Source organism: Nicotiana sylvestris, chromosome 11 (genome assembly GCF_000393655.2).
Source record: "Nicotiana sylvestris chromosome 11, ASM39365v2, whole genome shotgun sequence".
Classification (NCBI taxonomy): domain Eukaryota; kingdom Viridiplantae; phylum Streptophyta; class Magnoliopsida; order Solanales; family Solanaceae; genus Nicotiana; species Nicotiana sylvestris.
The window spans coordinates 63,766,975-63,794,828 of NC_091067.1; the positions used below are offsets into that span (position 1 = coordinate 63,766,975).

Sequence of the window (27,854 nt, forward strand, 5' to 3'; positions counted from 1 at the left end):
AAACTTGAGGGTCGATTGAGCTCGAGTTGAAGCCCCACTCGGAGACTGAACCCAAAATAGTTAAAATGCGTATGCCCAAGGGCAAAAGATAAAATCCGTTGTCTCCAGCCTAACGAACCTCGGGGCCGTACCATGGGTTCGAAGACTCCTACTAATTCAAAGGTTGAATCGACCCAATTGAGATCTTGACAAACAGAAACACAAAAGACACAAATTGCGGGGTTTCCCCTTTTTTACATATAGGTGGTGAAATACAAGCTCCGTCGAAAATATATTATGAAAGCTATGTACATAAGAACAAGTCATGAAATATACATTCCCCCCACGGTGACTATGGCACGGCGGCCCCCTCCTTGCCGTCTTTAGCATTGGACAGAAGAAACTTGGCATCGTACTCCTCCCCTTTGGTTTGCTCGATCTCCCCCGAGAGATCAAAGCCCCTGGCATGAATTTCCTGGAGAATTTCCCTCCGGGATCTGCACCTAGTATACTCCTTGCTACTGCTTGCACGATCAAGGGCTCTCTTTATTTCAGCTTTAGCATCGGTAACACTCTTCGAATAGGCCGCCACTTTCTATCCCGCCCTAGTATTGCTCATCACAACCTCGGCCCGGATATTCACCACCTCAGTCTTTGCCTTCAAAGCTTGGACGAGAGTTTTGTGATCATATTCTCCCAAGCAGAATCACTCGCGTGAACGTTCTGGATTTGTGTCTCAAGAGCAGAAACCATGGCTAGAGCACTCTCTTTGGTCGCAAAATGTGCACTTACATGTCCCTGCAACTCGTTGAATTCGCGTTTGGCTCGACCAACCTCGCCCCAGAGCTGTCCCAGCTCCTCTTCCTTGTCCTCCAACTGAAATATCAAAACATCAAGGCGTCGAGGTAAAAAAGGAGCTTAAGGGATTTCTCTTCAGTCTACCTCGCGTCTTTGGCTCCGGTCTACCTCGCGTCGCAGGGAAACCAACTCGCTTTCCTTTTTTGCACAAAAGAAGCTTAAGGGATTTCTCCCTATCCAAAGCTTCCAGCAACGGGGCCTCACTACGAAGCAGCTCAGATTTAAGTTTGTCCAAGGCCTATGAAAGAAAGCTAAATAAAAAAGAGAGAGAGAGAAAGGCATGGGTCCGGAATAATCTTACAGCAATCAAAACTCACTGTGAGCACGTGATTTTTGCCTCACGAAAACTACTCCAAAATAAATCAAAAATAAAATAAATCTCTTTTAATGTGCAATTTTTAGGATTTGTGTGGTGTTTGTAAATTATTTGTGTTGTCCGTAAATGTTTGCTTTGTTATAATTAAACAAAATAAAAATAAAAATATATGTTTCATGCATATCTAGGATTTAATTATGCATTTAATAATTGATTTAAAAATAAAATCACAAGATACGCATTGGTTCTATTTTAAATATTTCACTGTATGATTAATGTTTTGTCTATGTGTTAATAGTTGTTAAAAGTAATCAGTATTTTTGTAATGATAATTTTTGTTTTTAATAATTTTAATTAGGATTTTAGTAATTAAAAAATAAAATTGGAAATTGAAAAGAGTTGATTAAAATGTAAAAAAACGGACTGGGCCATTTATTTAACAAAATATTCAGGCCCAAAACAATACATTTTAACCCAGCCCAAGTCAGTCAACCCGAAGACCATCAAACGGCGTAGTATAGGGCAAATACTACGTCGTTTGATGATGCCCGACCATTTAATTTCAAATGCAAACCATACGGCGTCGTATGGTTGCAATAGATCGGGGTCGTTCATTACTTTTGATCCAAGGGCTCCCAGGATTTTGACCTAACCCGTTATCATTACCCGATCCAGTACCCGGGCCGACCCATTCCCTAACTAAACCAAAACGACGCCGTTCATGTAAGCATATAGATCCTGGCCATCCATTCTGCCTTATCTAACGGCCAGTATCAATCCACCTTCCCCTTATATAAACCCCAAATCCTTACCCCGGCCCCCTTAACTAAACACCCCCCTCCTCTCCTGTTCATCATCGTCCTCAAACACACCCCTAACCCTAGCCGCCCTAGCATCCCATCACCTGAAACCCGGCGGCAACAACGCCGCCGGTCACCACCTTAACACCCCAGACTCCTCACAACCTCATCTTCACGGATCTGGCCTTAGTTTCTTTCGAATCAGACCCCAACTCTTCGAATATTAAATCGAAGGTTGGTCTGAAAACTCAACCCTTTCCAATGGCTTCCAAAATAACACCACAGCTTCCCCTAGATACCCTAGCTATGGATCTAGTGTTGGTTTGGTTCGAGTCCCCTCAGAACTCTTCGAATCTTTTTTTGAAGGTTCGAATAAAAAATGAACTCACTCAGATTCCTTCCAAATTAACACCAAATGACCCCTAGGCTTCCCTCACCCTTGTGTCATCTTTGGTTCCCTTCGAATCTGCCTAGAAGTGTTCGGATTTAAGATCCAAAATCTGAAACCCTAAAAATTTTCCAATCTTGGAATTTTTTTTCAATTCAAACGAGGGATTGAGGTTTAATCGACCTTAGTTTGTTTGATTTCAAAAGTCCGAATCCAAGTTGAGTTTGAGTCCGGTTGAATTTGAAAAAGTAAAGGTATTTTCCCTATTTTTCTTTTTTGTTCCTACGTATGTATAGTTGTTTGTTTTAATAACCTGTAATTTTTCATATTTTTGTTTATTTCTGTGATTCTGTCTCCTACCCGTCTACTTGATCAAAATGTGAATTGTTTCTGTTGGTTATGATTATTTACAATGTGTGTAATCGACTCGATTAAGCTCGTCGATTAGTTGTGTTATAAATCCTGTTCCTGAAAATGTTGATTGAAACAACCTGTTTTGGATGGATTATTTTGTTGTAATCAGTTGTTTCGTATTTGATAGTCAGTTGATTAATACTCGTTTGTGAATCAATAAGTCTGTCAAAATAAATGTTGTGTATATGGTGTTTCCTAAACTTTAAGTTTCAGGGCATTGTCAGTATATTGACAATGCTCCTGTATTTTTTTAATTTTAGTCCAATGTTGAAATTCAGCTTATGCTGAATTCAATATAATGTTGTTGTGATGTTAGGTTTAAATTCAATTTCACAATTGTTGGATAGATACAACTGTGTTAGGAAGATAATTGGGATTGATTCTAGTTGTTTAAAATCAGAAGGATAATTAAGCCTGGACAGATTTTAAAATCTGTTTTGTATCAGATTCTGAATTTAAGTTTAAAGGCAGTAATAACAGTAATTGTAGTAGTATTTCTGGGATAAAACAGTGAGGGTAATATGATAATAATAGTGGGCTGAAAGTGGAATGTTAATGGCTTTTAATTTAAAGGGATAATGGGAAACAAAAGGTAATGGAATGCTGGAAATCAGGAAAAAGGTCACTTAATGGGATTTAAAGTTTTAAAAGCAGATTTTGGGGTATGATTTTCTGATTTTAAAAGAAAGTAGGGGTCCAGGCAGATCTGTATAAATACAGGGACAGACATTAGAAGAAGGGATCTGATTTTTAAGGCATTAGGGAATACACATAGAGATACATATACACAGAGAGATACACAGAGGAAAGGATAGAAATTAGGAAAAGAAACACATACTAATCAGAAACAACAATCTGAAAAGAAAGAAGAAAACAAAAAGAAACAGAAGAATGAGAACACACACACACACACACAATCTGAAACAGATATAGAAAAAGGAAAGAAAAACCCGAAACATATTTTTCCTGGAATCTGTCCGTGTTTATTTATTGATACTGTGTGGTTTAAATCTGAAATTTTTTCTCAAATCTCTGTTACTATTGGTCTGGTTTCACGGGACTCGTTGATTGTGCTCAAAATCAGTTGCGTTATTTGGCATTTTCTGCCTATTTTGTTGCTGCCATTACTGCTGAAATTCACTTCTTCTTCCCTCGTTTCCAGGTACATATCTGTAAACTCCTGTCATGAAAGGCTTCAATGTGACAAATAAATGAAGCTCGAATTGTAATTCTGTTTTCTATTCATTTAAGTTTGTTAGTTTAAATTTCAGCTTTGTTTCATATTAATTAACTAGTAGTGAGTTCGACACGATGACTATAAGTTAATTGTCTTATTTTGAAATTCGTATAAAAGTTTTGTAATAAGTGTTATCCATTTTTAAATCTCATTAGTGTAGTTGAATTGTCAAAATAGGGAACATGGCAGAAAGATGGCCATTATTTAAACTTTATGGTATTATTAGTTAAGTACAGCATAATATGGAAATATCAAGGAAAAAATACATTATTGGTTTATTTTGTTAGTTTTTTTAGTTGTTGTTTAAAGCTAGGTGATGTTGGTTGCATTTTGTTATATTATGGCATAACAATGGTTATGTTTACAATCAATAGTTGAAAGTTGCATTAGTAAAATCCGTTATGTTCACAAGGTCAAAATATGGCGAATAATGTTGTATGCAATATCATTTTATTAAGTCAACCGGTAGATTTGTTCTCTTTCTTAATAACAAAGGGTCTAGGAATTTTACAATGTGAAAGTTAGCGTTTTCCAATAGTTCGCATAGGTTGAGAATAGAAATCGTTTCGATTATGTATATCCCAAACTCAATCATAAACATAATTAATTAAAATAATCATGCATATCGGATTAAGAACAAGCGATATAGAAGTAGATTAGAGTTATAACGTGTAACAATTTTAAGAGTGCAAAAATAGCATTCGTTGCAAAAAGAATAATGAGAATTCTTCGAAAATATCATTTCCATTCAAGAATTGATTTTTTTTAGTTTCATACGCTATTCACATTTTTAGTATACATATATTGTATTTACTAAAAAATAGTGTTAATCATATGTTTATTCTTTTCTTTGGATTTGAATAGCTTGGAGGAATATAATTCATACGCGAAAAAATATAATTCGCAATAAATATTTAATAAATTGTGAATTCTTTTCAAGAATTTAAGGGTATATTAAATGGAGATTTTTCATGATCTTTACATAAAATGTATAGATATAATAAAAAATTTGTGGAAAATCTATACTACCATTAAGAATATTTTGCGTAATTAAGGATGCGTTCGCGTACCCTGATTATATTTCTAAAAGCAATTCGAATTATGCGTTCGCGCAACTTCGAGTGAACATTTTAATAAAAGGGATTTCTCCGAGGATGTTAAAATAATTTCATATAACCCGAGATGTGCAGTTCATTGTTTAAATACAAGGGTGACGATGTTCTTAATTTTATTTTAAATTTTGAACATATGATTTTTAATAAAAACTATAATATGGTCAATTTTATTGTGTACACGTATGCGTGACACCATTCTTTATATCTATAAAAATGTATAATACGAATATACGTACGCGTAATTCGTTTATGGTAAACAATAAACAGAAGCGGTAACAAAATCCTGCAATAAAAATGTAAAATCAAGATAAGCCAAGAATAAAAACAGTTAAGCGACCGTGCTAGAACCACGGAATTCGGAAATGCCTAACACCTTCTTCCGGATTAACAGAATTCCTTACTCAGGATTTCTGGTTCGCAGAATAACAAACAAAGTCATATTCTCCTCGATTCAGGGATTAAAACTGGTGACTTGGGACGCCTTAAAATTCCCAGATGGCGACTCTGAAACAAATAAACAAATCCCGTTTCGACTGTCCTTTAATTGGAGAAAACTCCTTTGCACCCTCGCGGGGGCGGAAAAAGGAGGTGCGACAGCTCTGGCGACTCTGCTAGGGACAAAAGTGAAAACTGTAACCCAGAACCACTGGTTCAGGGTTTAAAGAATTCGAGCTTAAAATAACTGCGATAATTGGCTTTATTTACTATATGATTTTCAACTGTTTATATGCTTAATATGCTAAATGTTGTTTTTTACCGCTTTAATATTATTTGAATTGTGAATATATACAACTGCTACGAAACCCCCTTCTTTCTGAGTCTTCTGAATTTATGGTGTACACATGCGCGTGGCCCACCTTTCTGTTAAAGTCATACCAAATAAGATGGAGTTGGGACAAGTAACTAGGCCGGGTAGACTTTCGTGCTCCCGGTACGTTGCCCCCACTTTGGCTCAAACTGTCCTTTTGGGTAAGCCAGGTTTAGAACAATATGCCTCCGGTTTTTACCTAGAATAACTCAGCCATGTACCGGATCCCTAGTAGGAGCGTCTATTTGCATCATGCACATCTGACCTTGGAGACTCAACACAGGGGTTGGGTCTGTCTAGGACAGGTGAACCCGAAATAAAAAGACCATCCTGATGCATCCTACTTGCTACCTGTGCATTCATTTGCCTCGAACATGCTTGTTGACCAGCTTAATTGAAATCATTGTGAGAACCGAGGAATAAAATGGGTTGTTTTAAAAAAAAATTCCCAAAAAATAGTTTTAAATCTTGAAAAAAAAAAGGTGTTAATAAATAAAAAAAAATGAAAATGATTTTTTAGTGTATATTTTCAAAATGAATCTTGACTTTATTAAATTAAATTTCAGATACAAAATGAGCGCCACACAAAACCCCCCATCCACGAATACATTCGAGTTTCTATTTCAGCTTCAAATGTGGTGGTATGAATTAGGCGAAGATGGTCAAAAATGGGTCATCAAGCATTTGGGAAATCTCACGGATATTACGAAAGTTAAACCCCGTGATGATCTGATTGCGGCATTCGTAACTTTTTGGGACCCTGTTCACAATGTCTTTCATTTCTCTGATTTCGAGCTTACTCCTACATTAGAGGAGATAGCTGGATATGCTGGTTTTGACGGAAGTCTAAGAAATCAGGGCCTGATATTCACAAAGGCTCCCTCGGTACATTGATTCTTCGGTCTTCTGAACATCAGTAATCAAATCAGGAAAAGCAATGTCATCAACAGATGTTGTTCGTTCAACTTCTTATATTCAAGGTTCGGAAAGTCAGATGGATTCGAAATTCATGAGAAAGGCCTTACTAACAAGCAAAACAAAGACACTTGGCAGATTCACCGTCGCTTTGCCTTCATGGTGGCTTTTCTAGGAATCATGGTCTTCCCAAACAAAGAGCGAACAATTGATATTCGCACCGCAAAAGTTGTGCAAATCCTCACCACCAAGGAAAATCACACCCTTGTCCCCATCATTCTCTCAGACATTTATCGGGCGTTGACTTTATGTAAATCAGGAGCAAAAGTCTTCGAAGGATGCAAAATTTTGTTGCAAATGTGGGTGATTGAACATCTCCGACAACAGCCCAAGATCATACAATATGGGCCAAGCAATGATAATTGCATCGAGAGTTATGAGGAAAGAATAAAGGATTATAAGTCCCCAGAAGGGATAGAAGCATGGGTATCTCATCTAAGGGCTTTAACGGCAAATCAAATTGAGTGGACTTTGGGATGGCTCCCGATGAGGGAAGTGATACACATGTCAACCTCAAATAGTTATTTGCTACTATTGGGATTAAGAAGCATCCAGCCATATGCACCCCTAAGAGTCCTAAGACAACTAGGGAGATACCAAGTAGTTCCTGATGATGAAGATTTGAGTATGCAAGTAATCGAATTACACCCAGAAGCCACTATTCCCGAGGCTCTAATTCAGCAGATGTGGAATGGATGTCGATACTTGAAAAGTGATACTCAAGTCCCAGACACTACAAAGGGTGAGATAAATCCTGGATATGCAAGTTGGTTTGAGAAACGGTCTCGCGTGGATGATGTACCAGAACCTGAGCTAAGAAGGCCAACAAAAAGACCCCACATTCAAAACTTTAATGATAAAATCCAAGAGCGGTTGATCTGGGGAGAAAAGGAAAAAGGGTACAAAGCAACTATCCATGCCCTAAAGGAAAATATGAGGAGCCTCAGTCTGGAGAAAGATTTTCAAGCACAAGAAGCCGAAGGCGAGAAGAAGAGTCTAGCTTGTGAGAATGAAAATCTTCATGCTCGATTTGAAAAAATGAAAAAAGCTTCTGAAACACCAATGAGGAGTTGGAAGGATCAAAAAACCATCGCCAATCTTTTTGAAAGAATGCAAGATTATGATTCCATTCTTGCTACAAACGAAAGGGCGTTGAGCAAAGCAAAAGAAAGAATCCAACAATTAAACGAAGAAGCCAGATCTAATAAGGAACGACAAGTAAGGCATTCCGAAGAAGACAGGGCACAATTCAAGAAGGAAAAAGACCATTGGATACGGTCAGAAGACCAACTTCGTGCACAACTAGAAGAGGCAAGAAGATACAACAGAGAGCATCGACAAGCGGACATCGACAGAGAAAGAGCGCAGGCGAGATTAGAGCAGGCCAGACTCCGAGCTCTATTAGAGTCAGCTCTAGATCGTGAAGACCGTGTTAGAGATATAGCCACCACTCGCCAGTAGCAATTGTAGAATCAAGGCCAACGTCTCCAAGATTTCAGGGCACAAATCCACGACCTGGCGGTCTACACCTCTCAAAGTTATATAAACTGCCAAGGAATGGATTATGAAAGGTTTACAGAGCATGCACCCACTTTTGCCCATCATCTGGCAATGGAGTTGGAAAGGATGTATCGTACGCTGGGAGGTCATCCAGGTCAAGCCCCACATTGAGCAGATAATCCAATAATTGACAACAAAAGTGGAAAGTGGGGCATGTTGTGAGATGTTAAGAGTTGTATCTTTTATTTTGATTTAAGTGTGCGTGTTTTAAACCATTTTATTATAAAGTTTTCAAATGTAATGTCTGTTCATCTTTGTATAATGAATAAAATGTTTGCCTCATGACCGAACTACGCAAGGTCTGATTCATGCGGGAGCATGATACGTAGGCAATCTCTATAATATTCGACTACCACAATAAAATATATATAAGGAAATAAATAAAATAAGGGTGAACAACAATAAAAGACCAAGAAAAGCTGGGATGACGCAAGCAGCCGAGCAAATGCATAATAGAAAGGGGATATTTGTCTAGGAGCATTGCATCTCAACGTGTAATTATATATGTGTTAAACTCTCAAAACTAACAAGTTTGCTCATTTCCAGAATTCAAGCAGTTAGTTTCTCTAATGAGTATACTGGCATATTATCATTATCACACGAGATCAAAAGGACAAATACCCGAAAGTATGTCTATCCCAGATGTTGACACAGGTATTGAGCTAGAGGAGATGGATGTCGGGAAAATGAAAGAAGAGATGTTTAAACTCAAGCAGCAAATGGCTAAAATGTACCAGGCCTGGTCTACAGTGCAGTTACCCCCATCTTACCCAACTAACCCTGCTTCATCAACGGCCCAAACTCAGGATATTCTTACCACTGAATTATCCCCAAATTTCCCCATTTACCAACACTACCGAGGCACCACCTCTCAGACACCGCAGTCTCCCCCTCCCAAACCAGTTCCATACTTTCCGCCACCTTTAACTCCTGTCTTTGTGGCACCTCCCACAACTACACTCCACAAATCTCTTAGTGAGCCTACATTCCAGGCCCAGGACAACCAATATTACCCCCGGAGCCCACCCTCAAAGCCTCCGAAATCCATTCAACTACTCCTCGTTTTGACCTCCCAACCGAAAGTGACAAGCCAGCCAAAAATGCTGTACAAGAAGAGATGTTCAGGAAGGTCAAAAGTCTATAACAATCGTTCCGAGACATGCGAGGGTTAGGTGGGCAAGTCAGTGTAGCATACAAGGATTTGTGTTTGTTCCCAAATGTACAATTACCAGTTGGCTTCAAGATGCCTAAATTTGACCTATACAATGGGCACGGCGACCCAGTAGCCCACTTAAGGGGTTTTTGCAGCAAGATGCGAGGAGCTGGGGGAAAGGATGAATTATTGATGGCTTACTTCAGTCAAAGTTTAAGTGGATCAGCTTTGGAGTGGTATACACGCCAAGACCATGGGAGATGGTACACCTGGGATGACCTGGCACAGGCATTCGCATACCATTTCCAATACAATTTGGAAATCATCCCAGATCGACTATCTTTGACAAAATTTGAGAATAAACACAATGAATGTTTCAGAGAGTATGGCTTCCGGTGGAGAGAACAGGCAGCAAGAGTGGATCCTCCTATGAAGGAGAGTGAAATGGTAGACTACTTCCTCCAAGCCTTGGAACCAACTTACTATGCCCATTTGGTTTCAGCGGTAGGGAAATCATTCAACGAAGTAGTGAAGATGGGAGGTATGGTGGAAGAAGGCCTCAAGACAAATAAAATTATGAGCTATTCAGCAATTAAGGCAACTACTCAAGCTATTCAAGGCGGGGTAGGAGGAATCGGAAGAAAGAAGAGAGAGGAAGCAGCGGTAGTTGATTCAGGAATTTGGTCAGGACCCAGAGGTTCACAGCCTTACTATAATAAACAACGACATCGCCAATCAACTTACCACCACAATTCATCCCAACACTACTATCACCCTTCGGAGCCTCATTTTTCCATTAACCATGCACAAGCATACAATCAGCCACCTGTTCACGCTAATTGGCGTGCTCCTGCCATACCAGGTACTTACCCACGAGCCTATCCCGGACCAGGTTTCAGGCCTAGGCCAGCATTCAGGGGAGAAAGGGAACAGAAAAAGAAAACCTACACTCCATTGGAAGAGTCTGACACTAGTCTGTTCCACAGGCTGAGACAGTTGGACATGCTAAGACCAATACAATCCATGCTACCCAATCCTCCTCCAAAGAATCTGGAATACACCATTAGCTGTGAGTATTGCTCCGGTACACCAGGCCATAATACATAGAAATGCAATACAAGAGCTGATTGATACTAATAAAATTGAGGTCCAAACCCCTGAAGCTCCCAATATCAACAGAAATCCAATGCCAGCCCATCAGGAGGCCAATATGATAGAAATCATACAAGCTGATGGGGAGACAAAGAAGCCGTCACGAACTATCATGATGATCAGGTCTCATGAAGCCAAGCCAGATAAGCAGTTAACAGAGGAGAAGCCGGTACCTAAGCAGAACAGAAATGGTGATGAACCATCTGTGGTAGTCAAAAAGGGGTCTCCGAGCAAGGTTGCCACAAAGCAAGAAAGGTTGAAAGTGATAGTACTAGGGGTTTCCAGTAAACCCATTGTAGTCGTGGAAGGAGTCCGTGTAGATCGGGTTATTATTAAACCTGTAACCCAGCTACCAGTGATCAACAACAAAGCTATTCCATGGAACTATGAATGGGTGACTGTAATGTACAAGGGAAAAGAAGTCAAGGAAGAAGTATGTGAGGTGCAAGGCTTGACTCGTTCGGGAAGATGTTTTACGCCCGAAGAGTTAAGAAAAACTAAAAATAATCCAACACCAATAAAGAGAGCTGTGACGGAAGAAGAAGCGGAAGAGTTTTTAAGAAAAATAAAACTCCATGACTATTCTGTTGTGGATCAATTGAAGAAGACGCCCGCTCAAATTTCATTGTTGTCATTACTGATCCATTCAGAGGAGCACCGTCTGGCTTTGATGAAAATCCTGAATGAGGCTCATGTTCCTGAAAAAATCTCTGTAAATCATTTGGGAAGAATAGCCAACAGAATCTTTGAGGCAAACAGAATTACATTTTCTGATGATGAATTGCCTGTGGAAGGTACCGAGCACAACAGAGCTCTTTACCTCACCGTGAAATGTGAAAACTCCGTAGTAACCCGGGTATTGGTTGACAACGGGTCAAGTGCAAACATCTGCCCTCTCTCCACCTTAATCAAATTGAAAATCAAAGAGGAGAGGATCCAGAAGAATAGTATTTGCGTACGGGGGTTTGACGGTGGAAGCAGAGATTCATTTGGCGACATAGTGTTGGAACTGACAATAGGGCCAGTTGAATTCACAATGGAGTTTCAAGTACTGGACATAACTGTTTCTTATAATTTGTTGTTGGGTCGACCATGGATCCATGCTGCTAAAGCAGTCCCGTCAACACTACACCAGGCGGTCAAGTTTGAATGGGATCATCAAGAAATAGTTGTGCATGGGGAAGAAAGTTTAAATGCTCACAGCAGTGCCATTGTACCGGTCGAGGGAATAGAAAATGACCAGGGACCATGGGTATACCAAGTGTCCGATACAGTGTCGGTAGAGAAAATTCCAGAGGGGAAGTACCTTCCGAATCCAAAGATAACCTCTGCATCAGTAATGGTAGCCTATGAAATGTTAAAAAATGGTTTTATACTCGGCAAAGGTTTAGGCTCGTCTTTGCAAGGAATTATACAACCAGTATCTCTCCCCGAGAACTGGGGAACATTCGGTTTGGGGTTGATACCCACTGTCAACGACGTGAAAAAGGCCAGAAAGCTGAAACAAAAGGCATGGGTTCTTCCAAAACCAGTCCCACATCTATCAAAGTCTTTTGTCAAGACCGGTGCTAAAAATCGCCCAATAACAACAATTCCTAAATCCCTAGTCAATCCTGAGGAAGAATTAATTGAAAGATTCGAGAAATTATTTGACGATATGAATATGGTGGAAAGCGGGGAAGGTTGTAGCAACGCAGAAGTTCAATTCGTTGGGCCAGAAACAAAGCTTAATAATTGGAAAGCCACTCCTCTCCCCATTCTAAAGGAGTCTTGGTAGTTTATTTTGATTTTCTATCAGTTTGTTTGGGTTACCTCAGGGTTGTAATCCCAAAGCTTATCTTATAGTTTGTTTGAAGTGTGCAAACTTTGTTATCTTTCAGCATCCAATAAAATACAGTTTCCTTTATCATTCCTGATAGTTTTCTTTTTCCCTTTCTTCTTTTTCTGTACAGTTCTTTTTACGTTGGCTCTAGTGATATGGCATGCATGAGGAATCCTCAGCCCAGTCTTAAAAATCAATCTGGTTCCGAAGTAATAAGTCAAGAAATATATTGTGATTATGAATCAGAATATGATGAAGATGAGGTTTTTGAGGAGATTAGTAAAGAGTTAATTCACTTTGAGGAAAAAACCAAACCTAACTTGAGTGATACCGAGGACATCAATATAGGGGACACGAGTAATATCCGGGAAACTAAAATAAGTGTCCATCTCGAACCAAAGATCCGAGAAGAGTTAATTAAAGCACTCATAGAATTCAAAGATGTTTTTGCATGGTCATATGACGACATGCCGGGCCTGAGCACTGATTTAGTGGTTCACAAATTGCCCACCGATCCAACGGTGCCTCCTGTCAAGCAGAGGCTGAGAAAATTCAAGCCTGATATGAGTGTGAGAATTAAGGAAGAAATCACCAAACAGTTGGAAGCAAAGGTCATTCGAGTCACTCGATATCCTGTTTGGTTAGCTAATATCGTTCCTGTACCAAAGAAAGACGGCAAAATTAGAGTATGCGTCGACTACCGCAATCTCAACAAAGCAAGTCCGAAGGATAATTTCCCATTACCCAATATCCATATTTTGATCGATAATTGTGCCAAGCATGATATAGGGTCTTTCGTGGATTGTTATGCCGGGTATCATCAAATTCTAATGGATGAAGAAGATGCAGAAAAGACGGCATTCATCACACCATGGGGAACTTATTGCTACCGGGTAATGCCATTCGGTTTGAAGAACGCCGGAGCAACCTACATGAGAGCGATGACCACAGTGTTTCATGATATGATACACAAGGAGATTGAGGTATACGTGGACGATGTGATCATAAAATCAAAGCATCAGGCCGACCACGTTGGGGATTTGAGGAAATTCTTCTTAAGACTTCGCAGGTACAACCTCAAGCTTAACCCTGCCAAATGCGCATTTGGAGTTCCATCTGGAAAGTTGCTGGTATTCATAGTCAGTCGGCGAGGCATCGAGCTAGACCCATCAAAAATCAAAGCCATTCAAGAATTGCCACCTCCAAGGAACAAAACTGAAGTAATAAGTTTGTTGGGAAGGCTGAATTACATCAGTAGGTTTATTGCTCAGCTTACGACAACCTGTGAGCCTATTTTCAAATTGTTGAAAAAAGATGCTGCGGTCAAATGGACAGATAAGTGTCAGGAGCCGTTTGATAAGATAAAAGGATACCTGTCAAACCCACCCGTATTAGTCCCGCCAGAGCCAGGAAGACCTCTGATTCTTTACTTGACGGTCTTGAAAAATTCATTTGGTTGTGTATTGGGGCAACATGACCTCACCGGCAGAAAGGAACAGGCCATCTACTACCTTAGCAAGAAATTCACAGCTTATGAGATTAAGTATACTCATCTGGAGAAGACATGTTGCGCCCTGACCTGGGTAGCTCAAAAATTGAAACACTATTTGTCTTCTTACACTACTTACCTCATTTCGGGTTTGGATCCGTTGAAATATATTTTTCAAAAGCCTATGCCAATAGGGAGACTTGCAAAGTGGCAAATATTGCTCACAGAATTTGACATCATCTATGTGACTCGGACTGCAATGAAAGCCCAAGCACTAGCTGATCATTTAGCTGAAAACCTGGTCGACGAGGAGTACGAGCCGTTGAAAACCTATTTTCCCGATGAAGAAATAATGCATATCGATGAGATCGAGCAAATTGAAAAACCTGGCTGGAAACTTTTCTTCGATGGGGCTGCTAACATGAAAGGAGTCGGGATAGGAGCTGTAATCATTTCTGAAACAGGGCATCACTATCCTGTTGCGGCTCAACTGCGATTTTATTGCACCAATAATATGGCTGAATATGAAGCCTGTATTTTGGGGTTAAGGCTAGCCGCAGACATGGGTATCCAAGAAATCTTAGTCATGGGAGATTCGGATCTTCTGGTACATAAAATTCAAGGAGAATTGGAAACCCGAGACTTGAAGCTCATACCATACCGACAATGTCTACATGATCTTTGTCAGCGGTTTCAATCAGTGGAGTTCTGGCATATTCCAAGGATCCATAATGAGGTCGCCGATGCATTGGCTACATTGGCATCAATGTTGTACCATCCAGACAAAGCTTATGTGGATCCACTACATATTCAAGTCCACAATCAGCACGCTTATTGCAATATGGTTGAAGAAGAATTTGATGGTGAACCATGGTTCCACGACATCAAAGAGTATATCAGGATGGGGATATATCCCGCACAAGCCACATGAGATCAAAAGAGGACCATTAGGCGATTGGCAAATGGATTCTTCTTAAGCGGAGGAGTTTTGTATAAAAGAACACCAGATCTTGGATTATTAAGATGCATAGATGCCAGACAAGCTACGGCTGTCATGTTTGAAGTACATTCAGGAGTTTGCGGACCCCACATGAGCGGATATGTACTGGCAAAGAAAATCCTCCGAGCTGGTTATTATTGGCTTACCATGGAGCGAGATTGTATCAGTTTTGTGCGCAAGTGTCATCAATGCCAGATACACAGAGATATGATTCATTCTCCACCAGCCGAGTTGCACACAATGTCGGCACCATGGCCCTTCGTTGCCTGGGGCATGGATGTGATTGGACCAATTGAGCCGGCAGAATCCAATGGGCACAAGTTCATTCTGGTAGCCATTGATTATTTTACCAAATGGGTTGAGGCCAAGACATTCAAATCAGTGACCAAGAAAACTGTGGTCGATTTTGTCCACTCAAATATCATATGTCGATTCGGAATCCCAAAAGTGATCATCACAGATAACGGTGCTAATCTTAACAGTAACTTAATGAAGGAAGTATGTCAACAGTTTAAGATTACACATCGCAACTCTACCCCATATCGGCCCAAGGCAAATGGAGCTGTCGAGGCAGCCAACAAAAACATAAAGAAGATACTTCGGAAAATGGTAGAAGGTTCAAGACAATGGCATGAAAAACTACCATTTGCATTATTGGGATATCGCACTACTGTTCGCACTTCAGTAGGAGCAACTCCTTATTTGTTGGTATATGACACTGAAGCAGTAATTCCTGCAGAAGTTGAGATTCCTTCCCTTCGGATCATCGCCGAAGCAAAGATTGATGATGATGAATAGGTCAAAACCCGTCTGGAACAGTTAAACTTGATTGATGAAAAACGATTGGCCGTAGTATGTCGTGGCCAATTGTATCAAAGAAGAATAGCAAGAGCATACAACAAAAAAGTGCGTCCACGGAAGTTTGAAGTGGGTCAGCATGTGCTGAAACGTATTCTTCCATATCAGGTTGAGGCAAAGGGCAAATTTGCCCCGAATTGGCAAGGACCATTCATTGTGACCAGAGTATTATCGAATGGTGCACTATGCTTAACAGATATTGAAGGCAAATGCATAGACATGGCGATCAATTCTGACGCGGTAAAGAGATATTATGCATAACTTTTTGAATGTTTGTATTTAGCATTATTTCGAAGATTGGAATAACAAAGGCAATTTATTCTGTTATCAAAACACTATACCCTTTGCTTCCCCTTTTGAGCCATATTTGTTTCTTTCTTACCCTCTCTTGGAATCAATGAAAATCAAATATGAAATAATAATAATAATAAAAAAAAAATCACTATTATTTAGTGAACTACGTTTGACCTTATTCCTCAAAGAAGGATACGTAGGCGCCTCACGGCTCGGTCATAGGGTACACAATATACATAATGTGCACAAAAAGAAACATCAAGCGACCCCAATCAAGAAACTGGGGCAAGAATTGTATTGGAAATAAGAAAAAGATTCCAAGAGTTGTAATTTTAAACATATACCAAAACTGTTTAGCTTTTGATACCTTTCCATTTCCAACCACATACCAAAAAGACCTTTCGATCAATCTTAGAAAAATGCTGAGTCAAGCAAATGAAGATGGTTCATAACACTCTGGTACAGACAAGAAAAGAAAGTAAAAATGAGAGAGTCTTATAGGTGAAAACCCACACGGGCACCATAAGATGACATAAGTTAAAAGAAAGTAAAAATGAGAGAGTTTTATAGGTGAAAACCCATACGGGCACCATAAGATGACATAAGTTGAGAGAAAGTAAAATGAGAGAGTCTTATTGGTGAAAACCTTCGCAGGCACCATAAGGCGAAAAGGAAGTAAGAAATGAACAAATGAGGAAGGTTTGTCGGTAAAAACTCTTTGAGATATTGCAAGTCAAACAGGTCTGTAAAATGAAAAATGAAGTTGGGTTATGGAAATTTTGGGGAAAACAAAAATGAGACAATTGAAAGGAGATTGATTAAAAGACTGGGTTGATTAATCCAAATTGCATGCCATGATCATTGGCGCCGGTAACTCCAATCAGATAAGTCCTTTATTCCTTCTCCAACAATTACCCAAATTTGGATTTTTCTTTTAGATTGTCGAAATCATCATGTTTTCGTCACTAATAATCTTACTCTTCTAAAGCTTTTGAGATGAGTTTTGTACCAAACAAATAGGAAAGAATGTCAAGGTATACTACCAAGATTCAAGGTTGCATAGGACAAAAATACGGCCATGATGGGCAAGAGGGGCAAAAACAACATTGGTGTCAGGAAAAACCCGATGAAGAAATTAAGAAGAAATCAGGCGTCCACCTGGAGAATGAGGATAAAGAAAAAGAAGAAGTCAGGCGTCCACCTGGAGAATGAGGATGAAAAGAAGAAGTCAGGCGTCCACATGGAGAATGAGGATGAAGAAATTAAGAAGAAATCAGGCGTCCACCTGGAGAATGAGGATGAAGAAATTAAGAAGAAATCAGGCGTCCACCTGGAGAATGAGGATGAAAAGAAGAAGTCAGGCGTCCACCTGGAGAATGAGGATGAAGAAATTAAGAAGAAATCAGGCGTCCACCTGGAGAATGAGGATGAAAAATTTAAGAAGAAATCAGGCGTCCACCTGGAGAATGAGGATAAAAAATTGAAGAAGAAGTCAGGCATCCACCAGGAGAATGAGGATGAAAAATTTAAGAAGAAGTCAGGCGTCCACCTGGAGAATGAGGATGAAAAGAAGAAGTCAGGCGTCCACCTGGAGAATGAGGATGAAGAAATTAAGAAGAAATCAGGCGTCCACCTGGAGAATGAGGATGAAAAATTTAAGAAGAAATCAGGCATCCACCTGGAGAATGAAGATGAAAAGAAGAAGTCAGGCGTCCACCTGGAGAATGAGGATGAAGAAATTAAGAAGAAATCAGGCGTCCACCTGGAGAATGAGGATAAAGAAAAAGAAGAAGTCAGGCGTCCACCTGGAGAATGAGGATGAAAAGAAGAAGTCAGGCGTCTACCTGGAGAATGAGGATGAAGAAATTAAGAAGAAATCAAGAGTCCACCTGGAGAATAAGGATGAAGAAATTAAGAAGAAATCAGGCGTCCACCTGGAGAATGAGGATAAAGAAAAAGAAGAAGTCAGGCATCCACCTGGAGAATGAGGATGAAAAGAAGAAGTCAGGCATCCACCTGGAGAATGAGGATGAAGAAATTAAGAAGAAATCAGGCGTCCACCTGGAGAATGAGGATGAAGAAATTAAGAAGAAATCAGGCGTCCACCTGGAGAATGAGGATGAAAAGAAGAAATCAGGCGTCCACCTGGAGAATGAGGATGAAAAGAAGAAGTCAGGCATCTACCTGGAGAATGAGGATGAAGAAATTAAGAAGAAATCAGGCGTCCACCTGGAGAATGAGGATGAAAAATTTAAGAAGAAATCAGGCGTCCACCTGGAGAATGAGGATAAGAAATTGAAGAAGAAGTCAGGCATCCACCAGGAGAATGAGGATGAAAAATTTAAGAAGAAGTCAGGCGTCCACCTGGAGAATGAGGATGAAAAGAAGAAGTCAGGCATCCACCTGGAGAATGAGGATGAAGAAATTAAGAAGAAATCAGGCGTCCACCTGGAGAATGAGGATGAAAAGAAGAAGTCAGGCATCCACCTGGAGAATGAGGATGAAGAAATTAAGAAGAAATCAGGCGTCCACCTGGAGAATGAGGATGAAGAATTGAAGAAATCAGGCGTCCACCTGGAGAATGAGGATGAAGAATTGAAGAAATCAGGCGTCCACCTGGAGAATGAGGATGAAGAATTGAAGAAATCAGGCGTCCACCTGGAGAATGAGGATGAAAATTTTAAGAGGAAATTAGGCATCCACCTGGAGAACAAGGACAAAAAAAGGAGGAAATCAGGCGTCCACCTGGAGAACAAGGACAAAGGAAGGATGAAAAAGAAAGCAGAAGTCAGGCGCCCACATGGAGAATAAGGGAATACAACTGAAGCAGCAGAAATCACGCGTCCACCTGGAGAACAAGGGAATATAATTAAAGTATTGAAGTCAAAGGCCCGCCCATATAAGACAGGAGCACACTTAGAGTCAATAAAGCAGAGGAGTCCAACAAAGTCCCCAGCAGGAAACAACAAGAGTCCCAAACAGAGAAAGAAAATACGGGACACAATGAAAGGGAATGCGGAACAAGCCAAATGCCCAAGAGTCACCAAGATATCAAGACAACAAGAAACGCAAGGGCATGATCTAGATAAGATTTTATAATTCATGTACCATAATCTAGTTTAGCTTTTGTATTACGTTTGAAGCAAGGTGTAATAAGGAGGTCAGCAAGCAGTAAAAGCAGCACGAAACAGCAGTAACATCACAGTCCCATGGTAGTCCCAGCTACCCAAAACTTCCCGAACTACATTGACCTGATTCCTTTATAGCCAAGGATATGTAGGAAACCTTTGAAGCAGAGGTTCGGTCAAATCTTTCAAAAAATGCTTCCCACAGAGTATTTGAACAGGCAAAAATCGCTCGTATCCGCTCACTTTATCTTTGCACGAAAAACTCTTCGAGTTTCCGCACAAAGAGGGGCAGTTGTGAGCACGTGATTTTTGCTTCACGAAAACTACTCCAAAATAAATCAAAAATAAAATAAATCTCTTTTAATGTGCAATTTTTAGAATTTGTGTGGTGTTTGTAAATTATTTGTGTTGTCCGTAAATGTTTGCTTTGTTATAATTAAACAAAATTAAAATAAAAATATATGTTTCTTGCATATCTAGGATTTAATTATGCATTTAATAATTGATTTAAAAATAAAATCACAAGATACGCATTGGTTCTATTTTAAATATTTCACTGTGTGATTAATGTTTTGTCTATGTGTTAATAGTTGTTAAAAGTAATCAGTATTTTTGTAATGATAATTTTGTTTTTAATAATTTTAATTAGGATTTTAGTAATTAAAAAATAAAATTGGAAATTGAAAAGAGTTGATTAAAATGTAAAAAAACGGGCTGGGCCATTTATTTGACAAAAATTCAGGCCCAAAACAATACATTTTAACCCAGCCCAAGTCAGTCAACCCGAAGACCATCAAACGACGTAGTATAGGGAAAATACTACGCTGTTTGATGATGCCCGGCCATTTAATTTCAAATGCAAACCATACGGCGTCGTATGGTTGCAATAGATCGGGGCCGTTCATTACTTTTGATCCAAGGGCTCCCAGGATTTTGACCTAACCCGTGATCATTACCCGATCCAGTACCCGGGCCGACCCATTCCCTAACTAAACCAAAACGACGCCTTTCATGTAAGCATATAGATCCTGGCCATCTATTCTGCCTGATCTAACGACCAGTATCAATCCACCTTCCCCCTATATAAACCCCAAATCCTTACCCCGGCCCCCCTAACTAAACACCCCCCTCCTCTCCTGTTCATCATTGTCCTCAAACACACCCCTAACCCTAGCCGCCCTAGCATCCCATCACCTGAAACCCGGCGGCAACAACGCCGCAGGTCACCACCTTAACACCCCAGACTCCTCACAACCTCCTCTTCACGGATCTGGCCTTAGTTTCTTTCGAATTAGACCCCAACTCTTCGAATATTAAATCGAAGGTTGGTCTGAAAACTCAACCCTTTCCAATGGCTTCCAAAATAACACCACAGCTTCCCTTAGATACCCTAGCTATGGATCTAGTGTTGGTTTGGTTCGAATCCCCTCAAAACTCTTCGAATCTTCTTTTGAAGGTTCGAATCAAAAATGAACTCACTCAGATTCCTTCCAAATTAACACCAAATGACCCCTAGGCTTCCCTCACCCTTGTGTCATCTTTGGTTCCCTTCGAATCTGCCCAGAAGTGTTCGGATTTAAGATCCAAAATCTGAAACCCTAAAAATTTTCCAATCTTGGAATTTTTTCAATTCAAACGAGGGATTGAGGTTTAATCGACCTTAGTCGAAGTATTTTCAGTTGAAAATACTTCGACTAAGGTCTGTTTGATTTCAAAAGTCCGAATCCAAGTTGAGTTTGAGTCCGGTTGAATTTGAAGAAGTAAAGGTATTTTCCCTATTTTTCTTTTTTGTTCCTACGTATGTATAGTTGTTTGTTTTAATAACCTGTATTTTTTCATATTTTTGTTTATTTCTGTGATTCTGTCTCCTACCCGTCTACTTGATCAAAATGTGAATTGTTTCTGTTGGTTATGATTATTTACAATGTGTGTAATCGACTCGATTAAGCTCGTCGATTAGTTGTGTTATAAATCCTGTTCCTGAAAATGTTGATTGAAACAACCTGTTTTGGATGGATTATTTTGTTGTAATCAGTTGTTTCGTATTTGATAGTCAGTTGATTAATACTCGTTTGTGAATCAATAAGTCTGTCAAAATAAATGTTGTGTATATGGTGTTTCCTGAACTTTAAGTTTCAGGGCATTGTCAGTATATTGACAATGCTCCTGTATTTGTTTAGTTTTAGTCCAATGTTGAAATTCAGCTTGATTGATATGCTGAATTCAATATAATGTTGTTGTGATGTTAGGTTTAAATTCAATTTCACAATTGTTGGATAGATACAACTGTGTTTGGAAGATAATTGGGATTGATTCTAGTTGTTTAAAATCAGAAGGATAATTAAGCCTGGACAGATTTTAAAATCTATTTTGTATCAGATTCTGAATTTAAGTTTAAAGGCAGTAATAACAGTAATTGTAGTAGTATTTCTGGGATAAAACAGTGAGGGTAATATGATAATAACAGTGGGCTGAAAGTGGAATGTTAATGGCTTTTAATTTAAAGGGATAATGGGAAACAAAAGGTAATGGAATGCTGGAAATCAGGAAAAGGGTCACTTAATGGGATTTAAAGTTTTAAAAGCAGATTTTGGGGTATGATTTTCTGATTTTAAAAGAAAGTAGGGGTCCAGGCAGATCTGTATAAATACAGGGACAGACATTAGAAGAAGGGATCTGATTTTTAAGGCATTAGGGAATACACACAAAGATACATATACACAGAGAGATACACAGAGGAAAGGATATAAATTAGGAAAAGAAACACATACTAATCAGAAACAACAATCTGAAATGAAAGAAGAAAACAAAAAGAAACAGAAGAATGAGAACACACACACACACACACAATCTGAAACAGATATAGAAAAAGGAAAGAAAAACCCGAAACATATTTTTCCTGGAATCTGTCCGTGTTTGCTTATTGATACTGTGTGGTTTAAATCTGAAATTTTTTCTCAAATCTCTGTTACTATTGGTCTGGTTTCACGGGACTCGTTGATTGTGCTCAAAATCAGTTGCGTTATTTGGCATTTTCTGCCTATTTTGTTGCTGCCATTACTGCTGAAATTCACTTCTTCTTCCCTCGTTTCCAGGTACATATCTGTAAACTCCTGTCATGAAAGGCTTCAATGTGACAAATAAATGAAGCTCGAATTGTAATTCTGTTTTCTATTCATTTAAGTTTGTTAGTTTAAATTTCAGCTTTGTTTCATATTAATTAACTAGTAGTGAGTTCGACACGATGACTATAAGTTAATTGTCTTATTTTGAAATTCGTATAAAAGTTTTGTAATAAGTGTTATCCATTTTTAAATCTCATTAGTGTACTTGAATTGTCAAAATAGGGAACATGGCAGAAAGATGGCCATTATTTAAACTTTATGGTATTATTAGTTAAGTACAACATAATATAGAAATATCAAGGAAAAAATACATTATTGGTTTATTTTGTTAGTTTTTTTAGTTGTTGTTTAAAGCTAGGTGATGTTGGTTGCATTTTGTTATATTATGGCATAACAATGGTTATGTTTACAATCAATAGTTGAAAGTTGCATTAGTAAAATCCGTTATGTTCACAAGGTCAAAATATGGAGAATAATATTGTATGCAATATCATTTTATTAAGTCAACGGGTAGATTTGTTCTCTTTCTTAATAACAAAGGGCCTAGGAATTTTACAATGCGAAAGTTAGCGTTTTCCAATAGTTCGCATAGGTTGAGAATAGAAATCGTTTCGATTATGTATATCCCAAACTCAATCATAAACATAATTAATTAAAATAATCATGCATATCGGATTAAGAACAAGCGATATAGAAGTAGATTAGAGTTATAACGTGTAACAATTTTAAGAGTGCAAAAATAGCATTCGTTGCAAAAAAGAATAATGAGAATTCTTCGAAAATATCATTTCCATTCAAGAATTGATTTTTTTTAGTTTCATACGCTATTCACATTTTTAGTATACATATATTGTATTTACTAAAAAATAGTGTTAATCATATGTTTATTCTTTTCTTTGGATTTGAATAGCTTGGAGGAATATAATTCATACGCGAAAAAATATAATTCGCAATAAACATTTAATAAATTGTGAATTCTTTTCAAGAATTTAAGGGTATATTAAATGGAGATTTTTCATGATCTTTACATAAAATGTATAGATATAATAAAAAATTTGTGGAAAATCTATACTACCATTAAGAATATTTTGCGTAATTAGGGATGCGTTCGCGTACCCTGATTATATTTCTAAAAGCAATTCGAATTATGCGTTCGCGCAACTTCGAGTGAACATTTTAATAAAAGGGATTTCTCCGAGGATGTTAAAATAATTTCATATAACCCGAGATGTGCAGTTCATTGTTTAAATACAAGGGTGACGATGTTCTTAATTTTATTTTAAATTTTGAACATATGATTTTTAATAAAAACTATAATATGGTCAATTTTATTGTGTACACGTATGCGTGACACAATTCTTTATATCTATAAAAATGTATAATACGAATATACGTACGCGTAATTCGTTTATGGTAAACAATAAATAGAAGCGGTAACAAAATCATGCAATAAAAATGTAAAATCAAGATAAGCCAAGAATAAAAATAGTTAAGCGACCGTGCTAGAACCACGGAATTCGGAAATGCCTAACACCTTCTTCCGGATTAACAGAATTCCTTACTCAGGATTTCTGGTTCGCAGAATAACAAACAGAGTCATATTCTCCTCGATTCAGGGATTAAAACTGGTGACTTGGGACGCCTTAAAATTCCCAGATGGCGACTCTGAAACAAATAAACAAATCCCGTTTCGACTGTCCTTTAATTGGAGAAAACTCCTTTGCACCCTCGCGGGGGCGGAAAAAGGAGGTGGGACACTCACCATGAGGCTACGACACTGAGCCTTGCCGAAGGCCGAAGCAACATACGATAGCGTACCGCCTTCAGAAGGTGACTGATCAACCGAATCGCTTCTCCTCAACCGTTGAGAAGGAGTCACCTCATTGCAAGCCCTTTTGCACCCCGGAGCATCTTTTCGTTTGTCATCACTCCTCGATCCCGAGGCTAGCAATCTCTCTTCCTCCCCCGGAGGACACGGCCTCATTTCAAAAGAACCCCCGACATCTGCGACAGTTGAGTTAAATAAGTTGGCAAGAAAAGCGCTATTTTCTAGGAAGCAAAGCACTTGACACCTACCACGATGCTTTGCCTCCAATCTCCCTTTGGAGAGATCTCGCCACCGTCACCTATCATAAATCGAGCAAGCTGCTAGCTTATGAGACCACCGGCTAAATGGGGGACCTCGTTTGGCGACCAATGAGTTGCTACAAATATGTAATGGAAAGATATCATTACGGATCCTGCCTCCGGTCAAAACGATGATAGTTTAGATGAGACACTTACGTGTGAATTTTCATTTCCCAGGAAATGGAAAAAATTCTCTAGGAATGATATCGATTGTTCAAATCTGAACGAACCGATTCATCCATTCATGGTCCTCGCCCTCATCGCTACCGACGACAAGAGCTCTAGTGGATCGATGCTGAATAGCAATCAAACCCCGGTAATGTAGTGGCCAATATAACCTCACGAGATGGCTAAGGGTAAACTCTCCCGGCCTTATTAGCAAATTATCTCATTGCCGTTACTATTTTTCAAATGAAGGGATGAGCCTACACTAGTGTAACTTGATATCTCCGACAGAAATCAAGCACGACCCGGTCGGGGGAACCAAAAACATGCATGTATACGCTCAAAAACCCCTCAACGTATGTCATGACACTCTCATCAGGAGAAGGTACTTGTAATACCGCGCCTTCTCCCCATCCGCAGTATTTTCTTATCATTTTGAGGTTTTCCTCTCCCACTAATGAGATGATCCTGGACACATTCTTCCGGTGACCCGGAACATTGGGAGGCCTCCCTAGCTTGACGGTTCTCCTCGAGGCAGGGCACCCCAAGGCTCGTTCACCGGGCATCGGTAGTGAGTCGCTATCACCAACCAAATGCGGAGCACAAGAAGAACTCCCCTATCCACAACGGTGGGATGTCGACGTAGTAGTCATGGATATGATGGAATAGGAGGAGAAAGATGTGGATCTGAGAAATTTTTTTGAATTGAAGCAACAGAAGAACTAGCACGAACGCCAGACTCTGTGGAAGGGATAATCTATCCAAGCAGCAGAATCACCATTGGAAAGGTAAGTGAATAAATATATAGGGGCAAGACAACAACTGCCCGCCTACCCAAAAGGCCTATTAATTCTGGTTGCATTAAAATCGCCCTCTCCTAGGGAAATGTACTAAAAGAATCACCCTGAGGCCCACTTTTACCGGATCAAACAAATGTTGCTACCCCGCAGAAGTCAAAAACTGTGAGGCCTCGGGGGTTCCCCGATGTCGCCATCACCAGTCCGATAGGAGCTATCGATTTAATCCCAGGGCAAGGCCCAGTTTGAGGGTCCCGGTTGCTCCAAGAACGGATTTTGAAATATTAATGTCAAAGGTCGAAAGTTAATCTGCGAAAGCACAGGAACAAAAAAGGAAAGACTGAAAAAACCAAAAGGAGGAAAGTCCCTCTTTTTTACATTGCCAAAAACATATCAACAAAGGACATCTTTATAAAATCCATCCCCCGGGGGCTGCGTAGAAAAGGAAAAAGGAGGGGATACAAAAATAACTTGAGGACTACTCCTCATCACTACTATCTTCGCCCTCATCGGGGGCAATTAAAAGTGCTAGTTCTCTATCCAATTTGTGGGATTCCTCGAGATTAGCTGACAAGTCAACACCTCTAGCTCCGATTTCCTCCAAGGTCTCCCTCCTCGCGTCCGTCTTAGCATGATTAATAGCTCGAACTTGCTTCTACTAAGCTACTATAGATACGTCACGAGCTATTTTATGCGTCGTGGCTACATCCTCCAGATAAGTGGCAGCGTTTTGTTCAACCTCGGACTTGGCCGCGGCCAAGACAACAACTTCCTTGCGAGCATCCTTGAGAAGACCCTGGGATGTCGCCACCCCAGTCGCTACTTCATTCCGCTCCCTCAGCCCGAAGATCTCTGTGTTCAGTTGGCTAATCAGTGAACTATTTTGCTTGACCTACAAAATAAAGATGAGCCAATTTATGTCAGAATACGGGAGCAAAGGTCTAGTACAAGTAGGGCGAAATACCTGCATAACAAGGTCAGCCTTTTTCCGGAGTGCTCTCTCCAGAGCATCTCGGAGCCCTCCTAATTCCTTCTCTCCTCGGGAAGAATGAGCCTCCAAATCCTGCAGCATCGAGGTAAGCTTCTTACACTCTTTGTCATAGTAAGAATGCTCCTCGCGGAGCAGAAAGAGGGCATGATCATGCATATCCTTGCACTGCGACATAGCGGAAGAGTTAGGAAAATGAAGCCGGTTTTCTCCATGTGTATACTTACACATTTACTTTTGGGTCCGGCTGATCCTTCTAAATCCACTCCCTCGAAGATAGATTGGTTACTCTCGACTTTTGCAATAAATACCAGGTGATCCTTGATCAAATCTATCCCTCTTTTTGGAGAATAATCTTGATGCTCCGCCATTTCACCGACAAGGTTGTGGGTGAGACCTTTACCCTCAACCATTTGATTAGGATGTACAGCCCCTTGTTCTATCCATGCTTGATTAGGCTTCGTCACCAATCCAAAAAATCATTTTTCTTGAGCACCGACGAGGACAAAGATCGAGGATGGATGAGTAGGTTTGTCCGGGTTAGAACTCAGACATCATTCCGGCCGGGAGGATGCCTTTCCCGGGGAGGTGGAACATACGACGTAAGCATTTTTTCCTTCGGACATGTTTTGTGATCTTCTTTCCTTTCTTCCAAAAAATGACCTCTTTTTGGTTTCTGTAGCTGTTGCTTGGTATCATAAAGCTGTTTTGGACCTGCCGAGGTGGATCGAGCAGTCGGATAACAAGTTCCCATATCTTGCTCGATCTTGGACCGACCTGGCTAAGAAGCGGTGGGTGGCCAAGAACAATGGTAATGTTTCCCTTGCCACCTATGTCTTAGCCTTATGTTTCTTCTTGTACCTTTTGTGCCTATAAGTTGGGGATTCTATGCTCGTGCAGGCCTTGTCAGGAATATGCTGATGAGACCGCCTCCTGGTGGCGAGATAGGGGCAGAAGTTACCCATCAAGGACATCGATGACCTGGTCGATCTCAATTCGGGTCTTCGATTCTCGTTAGGGGAGCTAAGGGATGCTTAGGAGATTAACATCACTAAATAGGGGAGTCCTCTTAAGGGGGGAAGGTGTGCTTGGCAACATTCTAAACGATGTTAGCGACAATGTCGGTCTCGATGCTCCTGGCGCCATCGAGGCGGCGGAGAAATTCCTTTAGCAGGTAATAGCTGTTTTACGTGTATTTTTTTTCAGTCTAGAGTATTACTCTTCGCTCTTGTATTTCTTTCGTTATGCCGTGGTGTAAGGAGATGTATGATCACTCCCTCTCCAAGATTAGGTGAGCTATCGGTCA

General features: G+C 39.8%; 1 protein-coding gene across 1 annotated transcript; it reads right to left on the minus strand.

The window, feature by feature from the left end:
- Positions 1-639: 639 nt before the first annotated feature.
- Positions 640-26,919, minus strand: LOC138881105 (uncharacterized). The gene is made up of 5 exons (XM_070161306.1): positions 26,860-26,919; positions 26,525-26,716; positions 26,237-26,452; positions 968-1,075; positions 640-855 (listed from the first exon to the last, which is right to left on the minus strand). Exons 1-5 carry the CDS (start codon positions 26,917-26,919, stop codon positions 640-642), a joined length of 792 nt encoding a protein of 263 aa, XP_070017407.1.
- Between the last annotated feature and the right edge of the window lie 935 nt (positions 26,920-27,854).

What these genes read in the sequence shown, in the direction of transcription:
- LOC138881105 (XM_070161306.1), bottom strand. Translation starts at nt 26,919, where the DNA reads ATGGCGGAGCATCAAGATTATTCTCCAAAAAGAGGGATAGATTTGATC. An exon ending in CGCATAAAATAGCTCGTGAC is followed by an intron (nt 1,076 to 26,236) that starts GTATCTATAGTA and finishes TTTCTTTCATAG; the next exon opens with GCCTTGGACAAACTTAAATC. An exon ending in TGTGCAAAAAAGGAAAGCGA is followed by an intron (nt 856 to 967) that starts GTTGGTTTCCCT and finishes TTGATATTTCAG; the next exon opens with TTGGAGGACAAGGAAGAGGA.